Source organism: Eptatretus burgeri, chromosome 4, assembly GCF_056783735.1.
Source record: "Eptatretus burgeri isolate ZD-2024b chromosome 4, Ebu_testis_v1, whole genome shotgun sequence".
NCBI classification, from domain to species: Eukaryota; Metazoa; Chordata; class Myxini; order Myxiniformes; family Myxinidae; genus Eptatretus; species Eptatretus burgeri.
The window spans coordinates 113,398,106-113,417,111 of record NC_140964.1 but is presented as its reverse complement, the minus strand read 5'-3'; the positions used below and the strand labels follow the sequence as shown (position 1 = coordinate 113,417,111).

Here is a 19,006-nt window from a genome sequence, read left to right as displayed (position 1 = left end):
AATCCTGTTCAAATTTCTCGTCAATCGGATGAAAATTGAGGATTTTAGAAATTTGAGAAATTTGTTGACCTTTTGATCTCAAAAACAATGGGCTTCTTGCTTACGCCAAACTCTACCATGTGCTGAAGTTTCGTGAAGATCTGGTTTAAAACTGGTTTAAAATTGTGACCTGTAGGTGATTCACAGACAGACAAACAGACAGAATAACAAAATCGACTGACCAATATACTTAAATAATCTTCGATTTTGCAAGTAACAAACAGACAGGGAGGGGTGAAAACACAACCTCCTTCACCTTCGGTGGTGTTGGTAATAACCCTCACCAAGTAACTGCTTCGGCAGTACCAGCTGTGCTCTGTGAATGGAGTTCAACTTCCTCTGAGACACACACACACACACACACACACACACACACACACACACACACACACACACACACACACACACACACACACACACACACACACACACACACACACACACACACACACACACACACACACACACATCCACCAACGGAAGGAGACTTGCAGTGACATTGTCTCATTGAGGCCTCATAAATCCCATGGCACAACACCACCACAGGTTACATATTTACCCTTCAGTTACTGTGGTGACATACATTTATCTTCACCGAACTACTACTTGTATGTAAGCGTTTCAGTGCACTTCCTTTGCTGCTTTGCTGCTGGGGAAAACCCCCTAGGCCATCCAACACAAGTGCACACAACCACTCTTCGAGGTGTATCCATTGTCAGACTTTTGAATATCCGTCCCCTCGTCCCTGCTCAATATTTACTCACTCACTGCTGGTTCATTTTCCTTTAGGAAATCTAGTTTGGTAATGCAGTTATGCTTTGGTTTTTCCATGCATGTGAGCACAAGATAAGACAGACAGGGCATTGCATCAACAAGTATGCAATTTTTCACAGTGGAGTTAAGCTGGTTGTCCAGTTTGCAGGCATTCACTGGTGGAAGTTACAAAGATTCCCTTGTAAGGTACTTATTTCTTGAAGCTTGGTGTTGGCTTAACATTTAAGGTGGCTGGCTTAAGATGTTATGGTCTTGAATTTGAGCCCCTCGAACCATTGAATTAACACCAGGTGGGGTTGACTCAGCCTGTCATCCTTCCAAGGTCTGCAAAATGAGTACCAGTGTGCTGGGAATCGAGGGCATTGCATCAGTGGCACAGCTACATCCCCAGAAAATGATGCAATCAGCCACCACAGGCTGTACACGATAACTAGCTACTTATTTCTTAAAGAGTAGGTCATAGTGCGCCAAAAACATGGCCAAGTTGCATGTTGCACTGATCACATGTACCCCGACTTCCTAAAACATCAAAGCATTTTAGCTCTTGTCTAAAATTTAGCATCAAGCTAAACACATGATCATTGTTGATAATCATGTGAGGCGCTGCAAATCACCAGTTGTGCAACGACTTGGAATTAAGGGTGAAAGGATTTCAACCAACAAATATTATAAACATCGGGGTAATAAAGATCGTGGGTCAGGATGGGGGATGAGATGAGGCGGTGGTCCGCTGCCTGCTTGAAGCCCTGGAGGGAAGAGTGGGAAGGAACTTCCTCTGGAAAGTAGTTTTATAAATGGGAGAAGCGAGGAACAAAGGAGTTGAGATGTGCAGTCAGCTTGGATTTTGGAAGTTTAACCAGAATGGAGTGACTGGAAGAAATCGTGCATCCTGGAGTTGTCGGGGAGAGACGGGATTTAGAGAGCAGAGGGAGCAATGTTGGCAAATCATTGGGAATAAACAGAAACCACCCTATTGCCTATGATGCGAAAGCAACAGAGATGTGCTCCGGCCTCATCCCAGTAGATTCCAATAATGGGGAGAGCTTTAGATGCCACAAAATCCAGGAGAGGTAGATGTGATGTTGGGTCACAGCCCCTATAGGAGAGCAGCATACTCCATTGAGCAATGGATAAAGGCCTTGTAGACCGAGTAGCTCTGGTTTTCCAATGAGAACCTTGGATCGATGGAGGCTACCTATTCTATGGCCAGCTTTGGAAGCTAGTGTGGTTAAAATCTTCCTGAGAGTTCCTTCAGTATATTTGTGAACTTTCCCAATATCCCTTGCTCTTCACTTCCGACACTTATATTTGCGGTGCTTTCTTAAACTACCGGAGCTCTTTCATCTCCTTGGACATGGAACCAGAATGGTCTGGTGAAGCAATAAATATGTACACGAAAAAGACACGCTATTTAGAGAAGATGGCAACATTGTAACAAATCCTTTACTAGGATATCTTGGGTGGTGTTTGGCAAAGAATCTCATTGATGCTTGTACTCTATGATTCATTACGGAAAGAATTGTTTGTTTGTAATGTTTGTTCAGGTGAGTTATTTTTGGTAAAAGTGGAGGAAAGTAAAAAAAGACAAGTTATAACACAGTTGAACCTTAAACTGCCTCAAAAGATCAGCATAGTTTGAGAGATTTCTGGTTAGGGATTTTTGGTTCTGGTTAGATGGAGGGACTTTGTGCCTGTTCTTTCTCCAAGGTTAAATAAATGGGAAGCGGCGTAGAAATGTGAGAGAAGAACAGCCGGTAAAAGCGTTGCATCGTAGTGTACTGTGCTGCGTGTACCACTTTTACTGAGGTTACGTTTTCAACCCTATTTGTTGGGTCGCCGAAATAGGTGACCCTTATCTATCTATAATTCCAGCAGAGTGAGTGTGTGTGTGTGTGTGTGTGTGTGTGTGTGTGTGTGTGTGTGTGTGTGTGTGTGTGTGTGTGTGACCGCTGTTTCTCGACAACCACTCGTCCGATCTAATTGAAACTTGCCAGGTATTTCAAGGTTTGATATTAATCGGACAAGTGCTTCCCAAGTTATGGCCATTTATTTACCAAACCAATCACAAGAAACGTTGTTGCGTGGCCGATGGGGAAGGGAAGCTCAGCCGCGTTCTCATTACGGGTCACAACGTACGGGCTTCCGGATAATGATGACTTCGTGTATTCTAATAATTTCTCGATTTCTTATGCGCATTTATCGATAAACACAATGCCGCAAGTTATGATCGTTTCATATGAGACGGTGCATAAATTTCGGTAACATCAGAGTGCTGGTGTGCTCCGAACCAGGAAGTAAATTTTTTTTTTCTCTCTTCTCTTCTCTTTTTGTTTTTCCTTGCGATGACATTGCGAAAAGGCAAAATACGTTGGCGCTAATTGAATAATTGGCCATTAAAACCTAAATTGCGAATCATCGTAACTGTGACATGCGAACTTCCGCGCCACGCACGTACGGGCACGCGAGAGCGAAGAAACAGCCTGTGTGGTTGTTGTTTGTTGCTCGCGGTTGGAATAATTATTTATTCTTTTTTTTTACGGGCACGTACTAGTTGTCAGTAATTCTGTCTTTGTTTGGATGTTTATCTTGCCAAAACAAAGTTTTTGCAAGATATGTTAGTCAGCTTGCATGTTTTTTTATTATTTTTTTATTTTTATTTTTTTTTGTTTGTCTGTAATCACATATAAAAAAATTCAGCAGAGCACAGTTATCATCAGAAATTTTTGTAACTTCGCATATCAGAGGCCTATAGAGGTCCCTTTCAGCGCATACAATTTTGAAGGTCAAGGTCAAAGGTCAAGGTCACTTTGTCGCAAATCAGGGGAGTCGACGAAACCCTTATTTTTTTGAGTAATTTTGATCGGATCGTCTTCAAACTTCATGGGAATATAGTTCATGGTCTGGCGCTCAGCTGATTAATTTTTGGTGGCGATTGGCCTTGACCTTCATGTTTTTTTTTGTCTGTAATCACGTATAAATCACTCTGCAGAGCACAGTTATCATGGGAAATTTTTGTAACTTCGCATATCAGAGGCCTATAGAGGCCCCTTTCAGCGCATAAAATTTTGAAGGTCAAAGGTCAAGGTCACTTTGTCGCAAATCAGGGGAGTCGACGAAACCCTTATTTTTTGAGTAATTTTAATGTAATCGTCTCCAAACTTTATGGGAATGTAGTATATGGTCGGGCGCTCAGCTGATTAGTTTTTGGTGGCGATTGGCCTTGACCTTCATGGTTAGCACCTGAGGTCAAACATATTTGACCCCAAGGTCAAATTTTCAAGTTTTGGGAACCAAATCGTGTAGTACCTCAAATTGAATACCTCGATGAGTGCTTTCTAGATATGTCAAGCTTGAGACATTATGACGTCATTTGGTGACGTTATGAGGCAAACACATATTTTTCATGGTTACTCTGTAAAACGATTCTCATCGGAATCTCTCGTAGGCAGATATTCCTCAAGGAGTCGCTCCTGGTGGATTGCAGCTCTGTTCACCTCAGTGTGACCTTAAAGAAATCACACGTGGTCACCTTTTGGCAAGATATGGGTCACCCTGCGGGTGACATTGGTTTATTTATTTGGATGTTTGTTCGTTTGTCATCAGCATAATTGGTCGTAAACATGGGTGGATTTTGACCGAACTCGGGTGGTAGGTACATCTTATAACCTAGTGCTTTGGAAATTGTGATGGTTGCTCGGGACGCTTTGGTTCCCTTGCAACAACCGAAAAACTTTCAAAGTCGGTACCGTTCACGTGAAATCAATTCCGAAAGCCATTATCCCACGTAGGGTTATGAAATTTGGCACGAATGATCTACAGGTGATGCTCTATCAAATATATTCTGGTTTTGTGATATATATGGAATACTTTACCCGCAGCGCCCCCTACAATTAGGGTATGCGCGAAAATAGGCGAAAATAGAAGGCCCCCTAGCGACCAAGTGAGTGCATCAATACGAATGAAACTTTGCAGGTTCATGGTACTCAATGAGTACTACAACTTTGCCTCAGGACATATTGACCGATTTCGCTGTGCAAATCAATTAGTGCAAAAATCGATAATATGCGAGAGCTGGAGGTGCCTTCGCGCCAAATGCTACTCCTCCTAGGGTTATGGTTGGATGGTCATGAAAATTCACACTAATCATCTCGAATACATTGTGCACAAATGATCGAGCCAGATTTTCGATTTAGATCTTTGTTCACCCACAGCAACCCCTCAAACTTTGGGGATTTCCGATTTCAAACTGCATTTTCGGTGCTTTTCATTCAAATGGATACCGAGTAGTTATCAGTAGATGGAACTGGATGAGATTTGATATGCATAATCTTAAGGTGGTTCCCTATCTGCTATATGACATCCATTTTGCTCTATATCTTATTGTTTCCATGCTCGGCGACCCAATTCCGCCTCCCGGCTTGTCTTTGTGTTTGTCTGTCTGTGAGAAGGATATCCCAAAAGGTTATGGATGGATTCAGACGAAACTTGGTGGACAGGTTGGGTGTGTGACAAGGACTAATTGTTTCAATTTTGGTGAAGATCCGGAAGTGAGAATGTTTTAAATTTTTTACGATTCTTCACAATTGAGAGATGATGTATAGCACGATATTCTTGGGGATAATGCCAGGGGCAGATAAAAGGCCCCTTTATATGGGATGTGTCATGTGGCAAACAATAGAAAAGAAAGATCATTCCATAGCTTGTTGAAAATGCCAGACCATAAAAATAAGGCACATTCATAAAATCTCGTGTGTATGCTGTACCACCCTTGTGTTCTTTCGAGGAACCAAGTAATGCTTTCGAAAAGTTCATATAAAGGAGCACCCTACATCTATAGGTTAAAACCTGTCAGTATGTAAAGTTTCTTGTGTTCGTTGAAAACGAAAACCCATAAGATAATATGCATGTGTGTGATTAGTTTGTTTAAAAAAACTTGTTGTCCCTTGAAATGAACTTTTCTAGAGCTCTACTTGGTTCCTCCTAAGAACACAAGGTTAGTACAACATGCACATGAGATTGTTTGAATGTGCCTTATTTTTATCATCTGGCATTTTCTACAAGCTATGTTAGGTCCCTTCTTTGCAATAGTTTGCCATGTGACACACACCATATAAAGGGGCCTTTTCTCTGCCCCTGACATTTCCCCCAAGAATGGAACGGTTTCTCTGTATTACATTCGGTATTTCATGTTTCATCCATTTTTCTTCTCGAATCAGAGTATCTGAAAAACTGATATTATTTCCAAAGTCCACATTTACGGTGCCCCTAATTTTTGCTATATCCCAAATGATGTGGTTGCGGGTAACTTTGAAGTCTCAATAAGTGTTCCTCTTTTCATATTCAAAATTTCACGAACTTTCATCCAACAGTTCATAAGTTACAAGCCACTCGCGTTTGATTACTTTAGTACCAGAGTCAAAATATTTCTATATCCAACTTTTTGGGGTTCACCCCACCTCCCCCGCCCCCCCCCCACACGAGCAAAAATAGGGGCAATACCCCTGGGCGCTCACCTGGTAGAATAATGTTACTGAGGAAGGAGTCAACGTGGGACAGAATTAACAAAATGTACGAGCAAAACAATGTTAGAGCAAATCCCTAATTTGGGGGCAACCCCCGCCCCCCCCACAAACCCTCTTAGACCCCGATTTTTAAAAATAATGTGAACAACCTTTGTTATATCACGGGTGATGAAGGTTGTGGTCAAGTTTCATCAAAATTGTGTGTGTAGTTTCGGAGAAGAAAGCAAATACCTATTTTGGAGAGCAACCCCCCCCCCCCTATGTAGGAATTTTTAGTCCCTCTGTTAAAGTTACAGACAGAGAAACCTTTCCATATTAAGGGAGGGGCACTTTGCGCTTTCCTTGATTGTTGCAGGAGTCTCTGCTTCTAACAACACTGCCATTGCATACTTGTACCGCACAAGAACAGAACTCAAACTCAGAGCGAATGAGCAAAAACTATCACAAAATCAAAAACTATGGCACTCAGGCGGCATTCGTTTTGAAAGCCATTAATTAGATGCATTAGCCGATGTATATTCGAAGTTTCAGCTCGTTTCAATGTATAGCCTTTGAGATATGAGCACCAACACATTTCAGGTTGATGGACAGACTGACAGACATCAACGTGAATTTCGAGAGTTTTCCTTTAAAATTCAAGAAAGCGGAAACGGACGTTGCTGAAATTTGGAACGTATTACCTCGACACGTAAAGGATTTACTTCTGAAATTTGCAGCAGATTTCGTCCAGTAGAAGCTGAGAAACGAATTTTCTGTCCCTGCGTTAAAGTTGCAAACTGAGAAAAACCATCTTATGTATTATTTCCGAGTTTGTGGTTTCGTGTCGCGCTTTCTTCGACTTTGTTCTGCGCTCGAGTAACGTGATTTTCGGCTTTCATTATTTCAAAGACCATATGAGGTGCATGGTACAAAAAAAAGGTAAATAAAATGGTTCTGAAACGGTGAAATCGTGCCAAAAACGGTTACTGCATTTGGCTTTCTCAAACACACCCAGCCCAACATGTCGCGCAGAGCGTGGGTTATGCTAGTCCCATATAAAGGGAGGGGTGCTTTGTGTTTCTCTTGATCTCAAAAAATTGTGGACGAGTTATGACAAAATATGGTGGATGATTTTGGTAGGTGAACTTGGTGGATGTCCACTTTCGTGGTGGATGTGGAGGTTATAGTTTCATCCCTGTTTGTCTGTCTGTCTTTGAGCAGTATATCTCAAAAAGTTATCAATGGATTTGCAGGAAACTTGGTGGACAAGATGGGTGTTCCATGAGGACGAATTGATGGGATTTTGGTGAAGATCCAGATCCCGACATGATAATTTTTTTGTGATTCTTCACCATTGCGAGATAGGACCAAAAACTACTGTATATACAGCATGATATCTCAAAAAGTTGTGGACGGATTCGGATGAAACTTGGTGGATGAGTTGGGCAGGTGACAAGAACAAGCCGATTAGATTTTGCTTCAGGTCTGGATCCAGATCCAACCTCTCAGTTTATACAAAATGTAAACTGTTCAGCCTAGCGGAGTTATGTGCTCTACTGAGTGCCATTCTAGTTTTCCTTTGAAATAAATTCAGGTTTGGAGTTCACTTGCTTGCCTGTGTGGACCTATCAAGAAAAGAAATGGCATGCATCACTCAGCCTCCTGAATCACTGCCACCTTGATGACACGAAGATGGTGTTTTGACGGAAAATTATCCAGTGACCATTATGAAGGTTCTCGTCTGTGTGTTTACTCTGGAGTACTTGTCATGTACACCGTCATTAGAGAGTTGCGACTGTATATTTGCACTGAATGGGGTATAGTTTACAAAGGAAATGTTCGCAAACACTTGACGAAACATTAAAAAAAATTGGCAAACACTTGAAATTAGACGCAATCAATTAGAAGACCAAATACAGCATTGGAGCCATCAGGAAAAACCCGAATAGGCAAAGATAGAGTCATCAGGAGGAAACAAGTTGCCTGGTCCTGGTGGATTCCACTCATGAGTAATGAGAGAGAGATGCATCAGGAATTTTGTAAACCACTCCAGATTATCTTTAAATTATTGAGAGATGGAGAGGTATCAGAGTGCTGAAAACAAGATGATGCAGTACCAATCTACAAAAGTGGGAAATGTGTAATCTGCTCAACTACTGCCCAGTTCGCTTGATTCTGTGGTGTGTAAATTGGTGGAATCATGAGATGCACTCGTGAACTCTCGAGAGGGAAGTAATCTCCTAAGTGATGACCAGCACAGATTTAGGAGTGGTTGTTGTTGCACGACTCAACTTCTGGAAGTGTTAGAGCAGTGGTCACAGCCATTGGATCCTGGTCACAGTCTTGATTGCATATACATTATCGTGATTTACTGAAAGGCATTTGATGGTGTCCTTCGTCCTCTACTGATGCACAAACTTGAGTTATATGAGACCGATGGACTACTCTCTCTCCATCGAGTGCAGCCTGTGACTGCTGGTTGCATCATTGGTTGGGACGCAGCTATGCCGCTGATGCAGTGTCCCCCTTACCAGTGCACTGGTACTCGTTTTGCCGACCTCGGAAGGATGACAGGCTGAGTCAACCCCCTGGTGTATTAATTCAGTGGCCCAACGGGGCTTGAACTCAGGACCTTTTGGATCCCAAGCCGCTACCCTAACCACAAAGCCAATACCAGGCTTGATGGACAACTGCTTAAATGGAAGAACTCTCATCTGTTAGACTGCTCACAGAGGGTAGTAGTAAATTAAGTTACCTCCAAGTCTCATGGTATTCCAAAGGACAGTGTTTTAAGTCCGACGTTATTCATTGTCTTCATAAATTATCTCCCTAAGTCAGTAGACAGTTAAGTCTCAAGTTGTTTGCAGATTAAACAAAATCTTTACAGAGTTGTGGACATTGATGCTGATGGACCAGAACTCCAGTAAGATGTCAATGCAGCCATGAAGTAGTCAAGGTGCTGGCAACTTCCCTTTAATAATAATAATAATGATAAAAGGACCTTAATCCCCTGTGGAAGACAAACCAGGAGTTTATATTCACCATGGGGATGAGTGCAATGACTGAGAACTTAAAGCGGTCAGAGAGGAGGACTTCCATTGTCATGTCCAGATTAAAGGTACTCAGGATACCCACTCTAGTGGGTATCCAGAGGTGATCCAAGTTTTCAAGATCATCCGAGGGCTGGACAACGTAGATTGTAAGAAGTTTTTTGCACTAGATGAGTCAAGCAGGATGAGAGATTATTGACTCCAGCTGGAAAGGTTTCATTTTTGCATGAAAATTTGTGAGCATACCTTTTTGTCAGGAGTATCAACAACTGGAATTCTTTCCCCAATTATGTAATTGAGTCAGTTACACAAACTTGAGAAACACCATCCCCTGAAGTGCAACCCATATGTGGTATGTCAGAATTCCAGACTCTGCGACGAAGGGTAAATAAGCATCGCTTTACATCTCTACATCCAGTAAGATCTCGTAAGTAACAATGAAAAGTGTCAGTTTCCGGTGAACTTCTGGTTTCCATGCGGAAGACACCTTTTTTCTCTTCTCTTGAGTGATTCACTTCCAAAGGTAAGTTTAGCATTCTCTGTGTTGTGTCTGTTGCTGTTGTCCACACTTTTGTTTGTGTCGTGTGCTCATTGCCGTGTCATTGCATGCCTGTTTGGTTATTTTGATCCTGTGTATACAGCACCTTGGCTTTGTGTATGCCTCAAGCATTAACCATGTGTCCTCAAACCCTTTCATGGCCCTTTCCTTCAGTCATCTTGTACCATTCTTAGTTGTACCAACCCTCTCCAATTCTCTCATCGCCAGTTTTCATTTCCTGTTCTTTCAGCCTTTTAGTTGTTATGCTTGATCTTGTAATCCAGGATTCTTCCCTTCATCCTGGTGTTGACTTAGCGGTTCGAGTAGTGGCTTGGGATCCTCGGGTGGTGGCTTGGGATCCGAGGGTCCTGAGTTCAAGCCCCGATCGCTGCTGAATTAACACCAGGGGGTTGACTCAGCCTGTCATCCTTCTGAAGTCAGCAAAATGAGTACCAGTGTAGTCGCCAAAAGGCTGCACTCGAAGGGAAGGGGTATTGACGGATTTATTAAAAATGCGGTATTGGTGTGGTGCAGACATGATGGGCCGAATGGCCTCCTCCTGTGCAAAATTTTCTTGTAATCTATTCTCTCTCCAATCGCCCACTTATTGTGTTCCTTTACCCCACTTTCCACTCTGTTCTAGCTATTCTAATCTTCTCTGTTCTGTTCTAACTCCTTCACAAGCCTTGACTTTGTATACAAAATAATGTGAATTAACGAATGCAGGGAATTGAATAAATCAACTAGAAGGGCACTCGGTAGAGCGCATACCTCCGCCACGTAATGCCTGATCCACGAGAACATATCAGGCCCAGTACATTTTTGAAACATCATGCTGTACAGTACTATGTCGCTTTGGGTCCCATCTCTCAATGGTGAAAAATCACTTAAAAAATTAAATAATTCTCTTATCCAGATCCGGATTCGGATCTTCATCAAAATCGAATCGACTCGTCCTTGTCACACACCCAACCTGTTCACCAAGTTTCGTTCGAATCCGTCCAGAACTTTTTGAGATATCGTGCTGTATATCATTTTTGCCCTCTCTCTCAATGCTGAAGAATCACTGAAAAACATGATCAGATCCTGATCCAGATCTTCACCAAAATTGAATCAGTTCTTCCTTGTCACACCCTCAATGGGTCTACCAAGTTTCATTCGAATCCGTCCACAACTTTTTTAGATATCCTGTACACAGACAAACAGACAGAAAGGCGTGAAAACATAACCTCCTTCACCTTTGGTGGTGGAGGTAATAGATGTCCCATTAACGATCACTCCTTCAAAGCTCTTTTTGTCGCTTTTCTTGTCTGTTTTAAACCCGGTTTTCTCCCAGAATCAAAACGTTTTTCACCTGGAATTTCTTTCGTGAAAATAAACAGCTTCTGCACATAATTATCAATGAAAACTTGAAATATCTCTCAATCTACGTGTTTCATTTGATACAATATTTTAATTTGATCAGATTTGTAGGCAATCTTAACCCCGCTCCCTCATCCGTATCCCTTTCTTCCATCACACGATCCTGTTCGACCTCAAACAAGGAAATGAGGCCATTTGGCCCATCATTGCCGTGGTGCACTCTTGGGTTAATTTTTGCGACAGCTTTAAACGTCAATCTTCTTGATGGTTTGCTAAAGTCTAAGTAACCCGATCTTGCTCGGGTGACCCAACTTGTATTCTTGTATGTCTCAATTCATCTTGGGAGGTTTCCACGTATTTGCCTAATTTTATGCTCATACATCCACACTACCTCTTCAAGCATTTCAAATTCTTTATAACCGCTGAGTCCACTCCCACCTACCTTACCTTCCATCTCACAAACACTGCCAACATTGATTATTATAGTTTTCCTTTTGTGAACACCCACCCTTTCCAATCTCATTCATGTCTTCCTTGAATCTAAAACAAACTTATCCCCAAAATGATTGCAGCAGCTAATTTTGCAATTTCAAAAACTATTTTCCAAAGTGTTTACAGCTCGTGGACATGCCAGCATTAGTTGGTGGAAGTTAAAGATCCCACGGTGACCTTTGTGAAGAGTATGTGAACTATCACTGGTACCAGAAACAAATTCACAAATTATAAATGACTTTCCTAATTACTGCTGGGAAGGTAACGGCAAACCACCTAGTATAATCTTTGCCCAGAAACTTCTTCAGTAGCTCGACGCTCTCTAACAGAGTATGGGACATCATAATCGGAATATTCTTTTTCTGTCCTAACCGTTGAGATATTTAAAACCTTCATTTTTGAAAAAGCATTCCACTCCGAAGTCGTCATCTTTTTTTTCTTTTCTTCTGTTAACTAATTCCATCTCCCCAGTTTATACCTCACTGTTTATAGGCATTCAAACTGACACTCATCTGTCATTTATCTTTTCCTCCTGACTTTGTGTCATCTTGCAAATCACATTCTACATCATTCCACATCACACAGGCCACACCCAAATCACTGAAAAAGTTTCACAAACATCACTGAACTTTCCATTAGTTCTTGACCAAACCCTTTCCAACTCAACCAGAGAACTTCAAAATGGTTAATTGTTTTTTTTTTATCATCTTCCTCTTTTTAAACATGTGGGTCTCATCCTGTCATTGGTTTTTCGATTTGCTGAACTAAAGCACTTCCTCTACAACACGTCCACCTGTTCACCTTTAAATTATGCCACATAATGAATGTACTTTGCTTGTTACGTTTTTCAAACTTTTTTGTCTTTATATTTTTCTCAAAACTTGTCTTTCACCAAAGACAATTCTCCCAAACTTTAACTCATGTAATGTCGAGCTTCAACAACTGCATTTCCTCAAGAGGAGCATCTCGTGTGGAAATGAGTTGTCTTTATGGGGGACAAGCTTCCAGGAAAGATGTATTGCATCAAACATGAACAAATCAAAAAATATAAATAGGTCACCTAAGTCTGTTTATTTCTGATAGATCTTCAAAGTTTATCAAATATGTATATCCATCCATCCACTGGGACCATACTCTGTGCAGAGCGTTGGTGCTGCCGAAGCAGTCTCCTTGGCTATTGGGTACAATCCTGGACGGGTCGCCACTCCGACACAGTATACCAGCATGCTGGCACTCATTTTGCCGACCTCGGAAGGATGACAGGCAGAGTCAACCCCACCTGGTATTAATTCAACAGTCGAGTGGGATTTGAACTCAGGATTCTCGGATCCTAAGCCCACCACCCTAACCATTAAGCCAACACCAGGCATAAATATGTATGTATGTATATATATATATATATATATATATATATATATATATATATATATATATATATATATATATATATATATATATATATATATATATATATATATATATATATATATATATATATATATATATATATATATATATATATATATATATATATATATATATATATATATATATATATATATATATATATATATATATATATATATATATATATATATATATATATATATTTATATATATTTATATATATATATATATATATATATACACACACACATATATGTATGTTTGTAAAAAGATTGTTCCACAGCCCTTTTGAGACCCCCGCATCCCTACCCTCCAATGACTCACTAAAAAAAAAAAAAACTAGAGCAAGGTCTATGGGGTGCCATCGCAAATCCCCACACTTCCCACCCTAAGGAAAGTTGAAAGATGGCAAAAAGTTCCACCAGGAATGACCTAATATCAAATTTTGAGTGAAAAATTTTCCCCGTTTTGATCCCTGTGACTCGTCAAATCCAAAGAAATCGTTACATATTTCATGCTTCCCCCAATGCTGATTGCATTATACAAAGTTTAATTTAAAAATGTTTTAAAATGTGCCCGTAATTGCATTTTTCAATTTTTAACCTTTTGACTACGCCCCAAGGGGCAGGGCCAAAAATAAAAAAATAAGACTGCTCTTGCAACTTCTTTCCATATGGTGATCATAACTACCAAGTTTAGTGAATTTCTGCCCAAATGTTTCGGAGGAGATAGCGTGACAGACAGATTGACGGAGCCGATTACAATATCCCCCCATTTTTTTTTTCAAAAAGCATTGGGAATAAATACTTCACTTGAACACACGAGAGATTGAGTCTCATAATAAACATAGTTTTATAAATACCACTGGCCCATGGACTCTTAGTTTTTGGCCTGACCATTTCCAACTTCATCATCATCACCCATTCCCGATGCAGAGCATTGGTACTGCTGAAGCAGGAATTTGTAATGAAGCAGGAAACTCGGCAGGTCATGGCAGGAATTTGTAATTTGTTCATGGTGCCGGCGATAGGTCGCCTACTCTTCGCAAAGGACACCGAGGGATCTTTATCTTCCCCCAACTAATGACAACAGATGGGACAACCGTTTAACGTTCATCTGAGGGACGGCACACACATTTATAACCACTCTGCCTGAGAAACACCAGGATGACAGTTTATACAGCTGGGTCAGGATCTGAACCCAGGCTCGACAACGATACAGGTGAGTGTGCGTACCTCTCGGCCATCCTGACAGACCTCCATCTCCATCAGATAACATTAAATACCTCTTTTTAAAATCAGAACCTGAGCCCCAACCATTTTTGTGAAAATTTCACTAATGGTCTTCAAGTTTTGGTATCAGATGGACAGATGATTGATACACCATGGCAAAATCTCTCAGAAACATAGTTACGGCTTGCCTAATTTCTAGATTCCAGAGGTAATGCGTATGTGATAGAGAAACAGTTTTGCACAGTGTCTAAGATGGCCAGTAGTTTTGAAAATGCAACACAAGTTTTTGCCCGGAGCTGCATCAATCGTGGAAAGGAACTTGCAGTTGCTTAAGTTGACCATGCAATTGCTTCAATGTACTATTGATCACGATAGAATGAGAACAACAAAAAAGTGATCCATGAAAACACTGACTATACTGTCGAGCTGAGGCCTTGTACTTAACATACGGATGTGTGAAGGTTCAATAAAAGCAAAAAATGAACCACATGGGCTCATTTTGAGTTCTATGAAGCCAACGGTAGGTGGAACAGTCAATCAATTATCAGAACCTGAGCCGTGACCATTGAAAGTACCCCCCTATTAGGTATAAGTATGGAAAGGAGACAATTTGAAGGTTTACCTGTGAGTCTAACATGGTGCTGGGAGAGTGAGGGCAAGGCAGGGTGGTGTCCGGTGTGGCTTGCATCTCTCAGGTGTCCCAAGTAGGATGACGCTCAGAAAGCAATGCTGCTCCTAAGGTGTTACACTGGAAAATGGCACTACTCTGGGTCGTGCGAGCAGCAGTCTTTTGCATGCCCCGAGGCAGCGTCCAATGGCCACAGTGCATTTTGAGGAAGTTGTGGTTGGAAACGAGCCACAGTTGTATCATCAGGAAATCCATTTGTGGAGATTTTTACACCTTCAATATGACCCATATAAGGGTTTAAACATGGGATGGTATTGCACACAGGTTGTGGCAGTGAGTTGGGAGAACAGCATCAGTATTGGTATAAACCTGAAATCCGTTTACAAGTGCTGTCATGGAAAAATAAAACTCACTCTTTTTATAATTTCTCATTAGGTTTTTTTTAAAATTTAAAGCATTCACAAATAAGTAGTATATTTTAACTAAAGTCTTTCATTTTATATTTTGAAGTAACAAGATGAGGACATAAGTGGTTATGCGGATGCGGAACAAGATGCGGACATAAAAAATAAAGGCGTTTTGGGATATTAAACTTATTTTTCTGTTAAACCACACTTTCCAGTTAGAAAGGAAGCACCTGTGGATGTGAAAAATAACAAACAGAAACAAACCATCCCTTCCTTTAGAAATCACTCCCAGACAAGGTTAATGGGACATTGGTTTTTAGAAATGAGTTTTTAGAGAAATTGATGAACAGGGATGTGGCCAATACCTGATCTTAATTATCAATTACAAGAAAATGAAACTATTTGACAACGGAGATAATCTGTTCGATTAGCGTGATTAACAATCCTATTGAATGTATGCGTGCATTTCCGGTGCTATAGTATATGTATGTACAGTGTATATATATATATCCACAAATATAAAAATGTTTTTATATTTGTGCAAATATATATACATATATATATATATATATATATATATATATATATATATATATATATATAATATTGGTGGATTTATTTATACATACATTTTTATATTTGTGGATATATATTTATATGTAGATCTTCTTCTCTTCTTCTTCTTCTTCTTCTTATTCTTCTTATTCTTCTTCTTCTTCTTTCGGCTCCTCCCATTAGGGGTTGCCACAGCGGATCATCCGTTATGATCTGCATACTGATTTGGCACGGGTTTTACGCCGGATGCCCTTCGTGACGCAACCCTGGTCACCTCTTACGACACAGGGGTATGGTACACCTATTGTAACCGGGGCATACACCGGGCCCAGTACACTGGTACTCACTTCGCCGACCTCGGAAGGATGACAGGCTGATTCAACCTCCTGGTGTGTATTAATTCAAGCGGCCAACGGGGCTTGAACTCAGGACCTTTTGGATCCCAAGCCGCTACCCTAACCACTACGCCAACACCAGGCTATCTATATTTATATGTATATATATATATATGTATATATATATATATATATATATATATATATATATATATATATATATATATATATATATATATATATATATATATATATATATATATATACATACATATATTTTATATATATGTTGTTGTTCATCTTTCGGCTGCTCCCGTTAGGGGTCGCCACAGCGGATCATCCGTTATGATCCGCATACTGATTTGGCACAGGTTTTACGCCGGATGCCCTTCCTGTCGCAACCCTGGTCGCCTCTTACGACACAGGGATCAGGATTTGGGTTTCGCCATGATTCCAGGCTGCTCTACACCCTGCCCAGTGCAGAGCCCCCGTCCTCAAGCGATCCTCCAACCCAAGCCTCCGAGTCGCCGGATTACAGGCGCACGCCACTACGCCCGGTATATTTTATATATATATATATATATATATATATATATATATATATATATATATTTTTTTTTATATATATATATATATATATATAGATATGTATGTAGAAAAAAAAAGTGTATATATGTTTGTGTGCATATGTAAATGTGTATATAAATATACCAGGCGTAGTGGCGTGCGCCTGTAATCCGGCTACTCGGAGGCTTTGGTTGGAGGATCGCTTGAGGACGGCAGCTCTGCGCTGGGCCGCGCTATGAGAGGGTGTAGGGCAGCCTCGGAATCATGGCAAAACCCAATCCTTATCCCTGTGTCGTAAGAGGCGACCAGGGTTGCGTCTGGAAGGGCACCGATGCCAAATCAGTATGCGGATCATAACGGATGATCCGCTGTGGCGACCCCTAACGGGAGCAGCCGAAAGACGAACAACAATATATATATATATATATATATATATATATATATATATATATATATATATATATATATATATATATATATATATATATATATATATATATATATATATATATATATATATATATTAGACCAGCCAAGAAGCAAAAAGGCTTCAAAAAAAACTTTTACCTGCATGGAATGTTAATAGCTGGCACCCATGCTAAATTAATCAGTCATAGGTCAGTCAGAAATACCTGGTTGGATGCCACTAAAGATTTTGACCTTAAAGGTCATTTTAAGGTCATTTTGTGCCATAAAAAAGGTCAAATTTCAAAGTCATCCAAATATAGTCATGTAAGATATCAAAAGAAAGGTATGGAAGAGACAAATCGTTTGGTACTATTTTTAGGTCAGAATATTTATCTCAAAAGTAGGTCATGTAGGTCAAAGTCCACCCTAGTATAATGATATATAGTCCACCCTCGTCTAATACCGAAAAGTAGTCAGCAAAAAATACTACTACTTTTATATAATATTTATTTAAATTGCCAATAATTAATATATACAGATGCATCTTTTGAAGTATTATTAAAACAAATGAATATATTTTTTGAACAAAAAATTGATGTGTATGCAATATGTATTTGACAGAAATAGTGTTCAATCTGATGGATTTCAACAGTCAATGGAATCGCAGCCACAGGCATTTGTACATTTCATATTGTTTTTGAAGCAGGTGCATCGAGCAGTGTTGCACTTCGTTTTGCAAGAGCAGGTCACAAGTTTGAGGCAGGACAATGGTATAGGAGGTAGCCTGGTCCATTGTGGTTTCAGACAACCTGAATTCTTCTTCCAAGCATCTGGGGGAAATGTCACAACAATAGTTTCCATCTCTGCCTGAAGCCAAATCTTGGCCTGGAAGTTGGCGCATTGCACATGAAGCTCCAAAGCATCACGTGTTGGAGGAAGCAGTTCCAGGCCTGTTTTGGCTTTGCTGAACATGTTCAATCTTGCACTATCAATTGTTTGCAGCCCTGCACTTCCATCGAGGTTGCAAACAAACTGTTCAACGGTCCAAGCTCACCATCACGGCCAATCCCTTTTACCAGTCGTGGGTTTTTCAAAAAAAAATTCCAGCAGGTCTTTTTTCCATATCTACTGAATGAAGAAGTTGTGTCGCAACCTGTGAGTGCGTGGAAACTCAAGAGGTTATTCTTCACTGCACCAGGAACTTTTTTTGCTTCTTGATGAATGGGAATGCACTTCTGCTTCTTTGCAGTCCCAGAGATCATCCAGACTTCACTTGCTTTTGGGGCGGTGAAGTGCAAAAGGAGAAGCATGACATCAGTATCCCTGCACTTCACAATAATTCGTTGATAGCCCAAATCCACTGCTTCAGAGGCATGAAGAATCAACCTTGTGTCTGCTTCTTCATGATTCCCATTAAGTTTGAGGTCATCTTTGGATTTCCTGGTTGATTTTGCCCCAGTGTGGTCCATTAATCCACCTCCAGTTACCATCTCGTATTCTTCTAGAAGATCTTTGGTTTTCTGGATGATCATTTCAAAGAGGAAATGTGCCAGGTCTGCCTCGTTTTCATCCATAGCAACAAATTGGCTCCAAACCTGATGCAGTGGAACATCTGGTCCATCTATCAGCTTTCGAATAGGCTTATTCTTGTTCACTCATTTTGCTCTGGTACCAGATTTGATTGAATCCCCACCCAAATAGCGATCAAACA

The 19,006-nt window shown here is 40.5% G+C and overlaps 1 protein-coding gene across 5 annotated transcripts in view; it reads right to left on the bottom strand.

Annotated features, from left to right (window-relative positions):
• The window catches only part of LOC147028912 (rho GTPase-activating protein 15-like), a 116,748-nt gene that overhangs the window by 74,989 nt on the left and 22,753 nt on the right, over window positions 1-19,006 (bottom strand). For 2 of the 5 annotated variants that reach the window (XM_085879757.1, XM_085879761.1), the window contains exon 1: window positions 15,018-15,188. The exons of 1 other annotated variant lie outside the window; for it this stretch is intronic. In XM_085879757.1, the coding sequence (XP_085735883.1) occupies window positions 15,018-15,083 (66 nt within the window). In that variant the 5' untranslated portion in view covers window positions 15,084-15,188. Of the gene's footprint in view, window positions 1-15,017; window positions 15,193-19,006 lie in introns of those variants that run through there. 2 more of the 5 variants (XR_015057769.1, XM_085879759.1) reach the window with 2 other exon arrangements.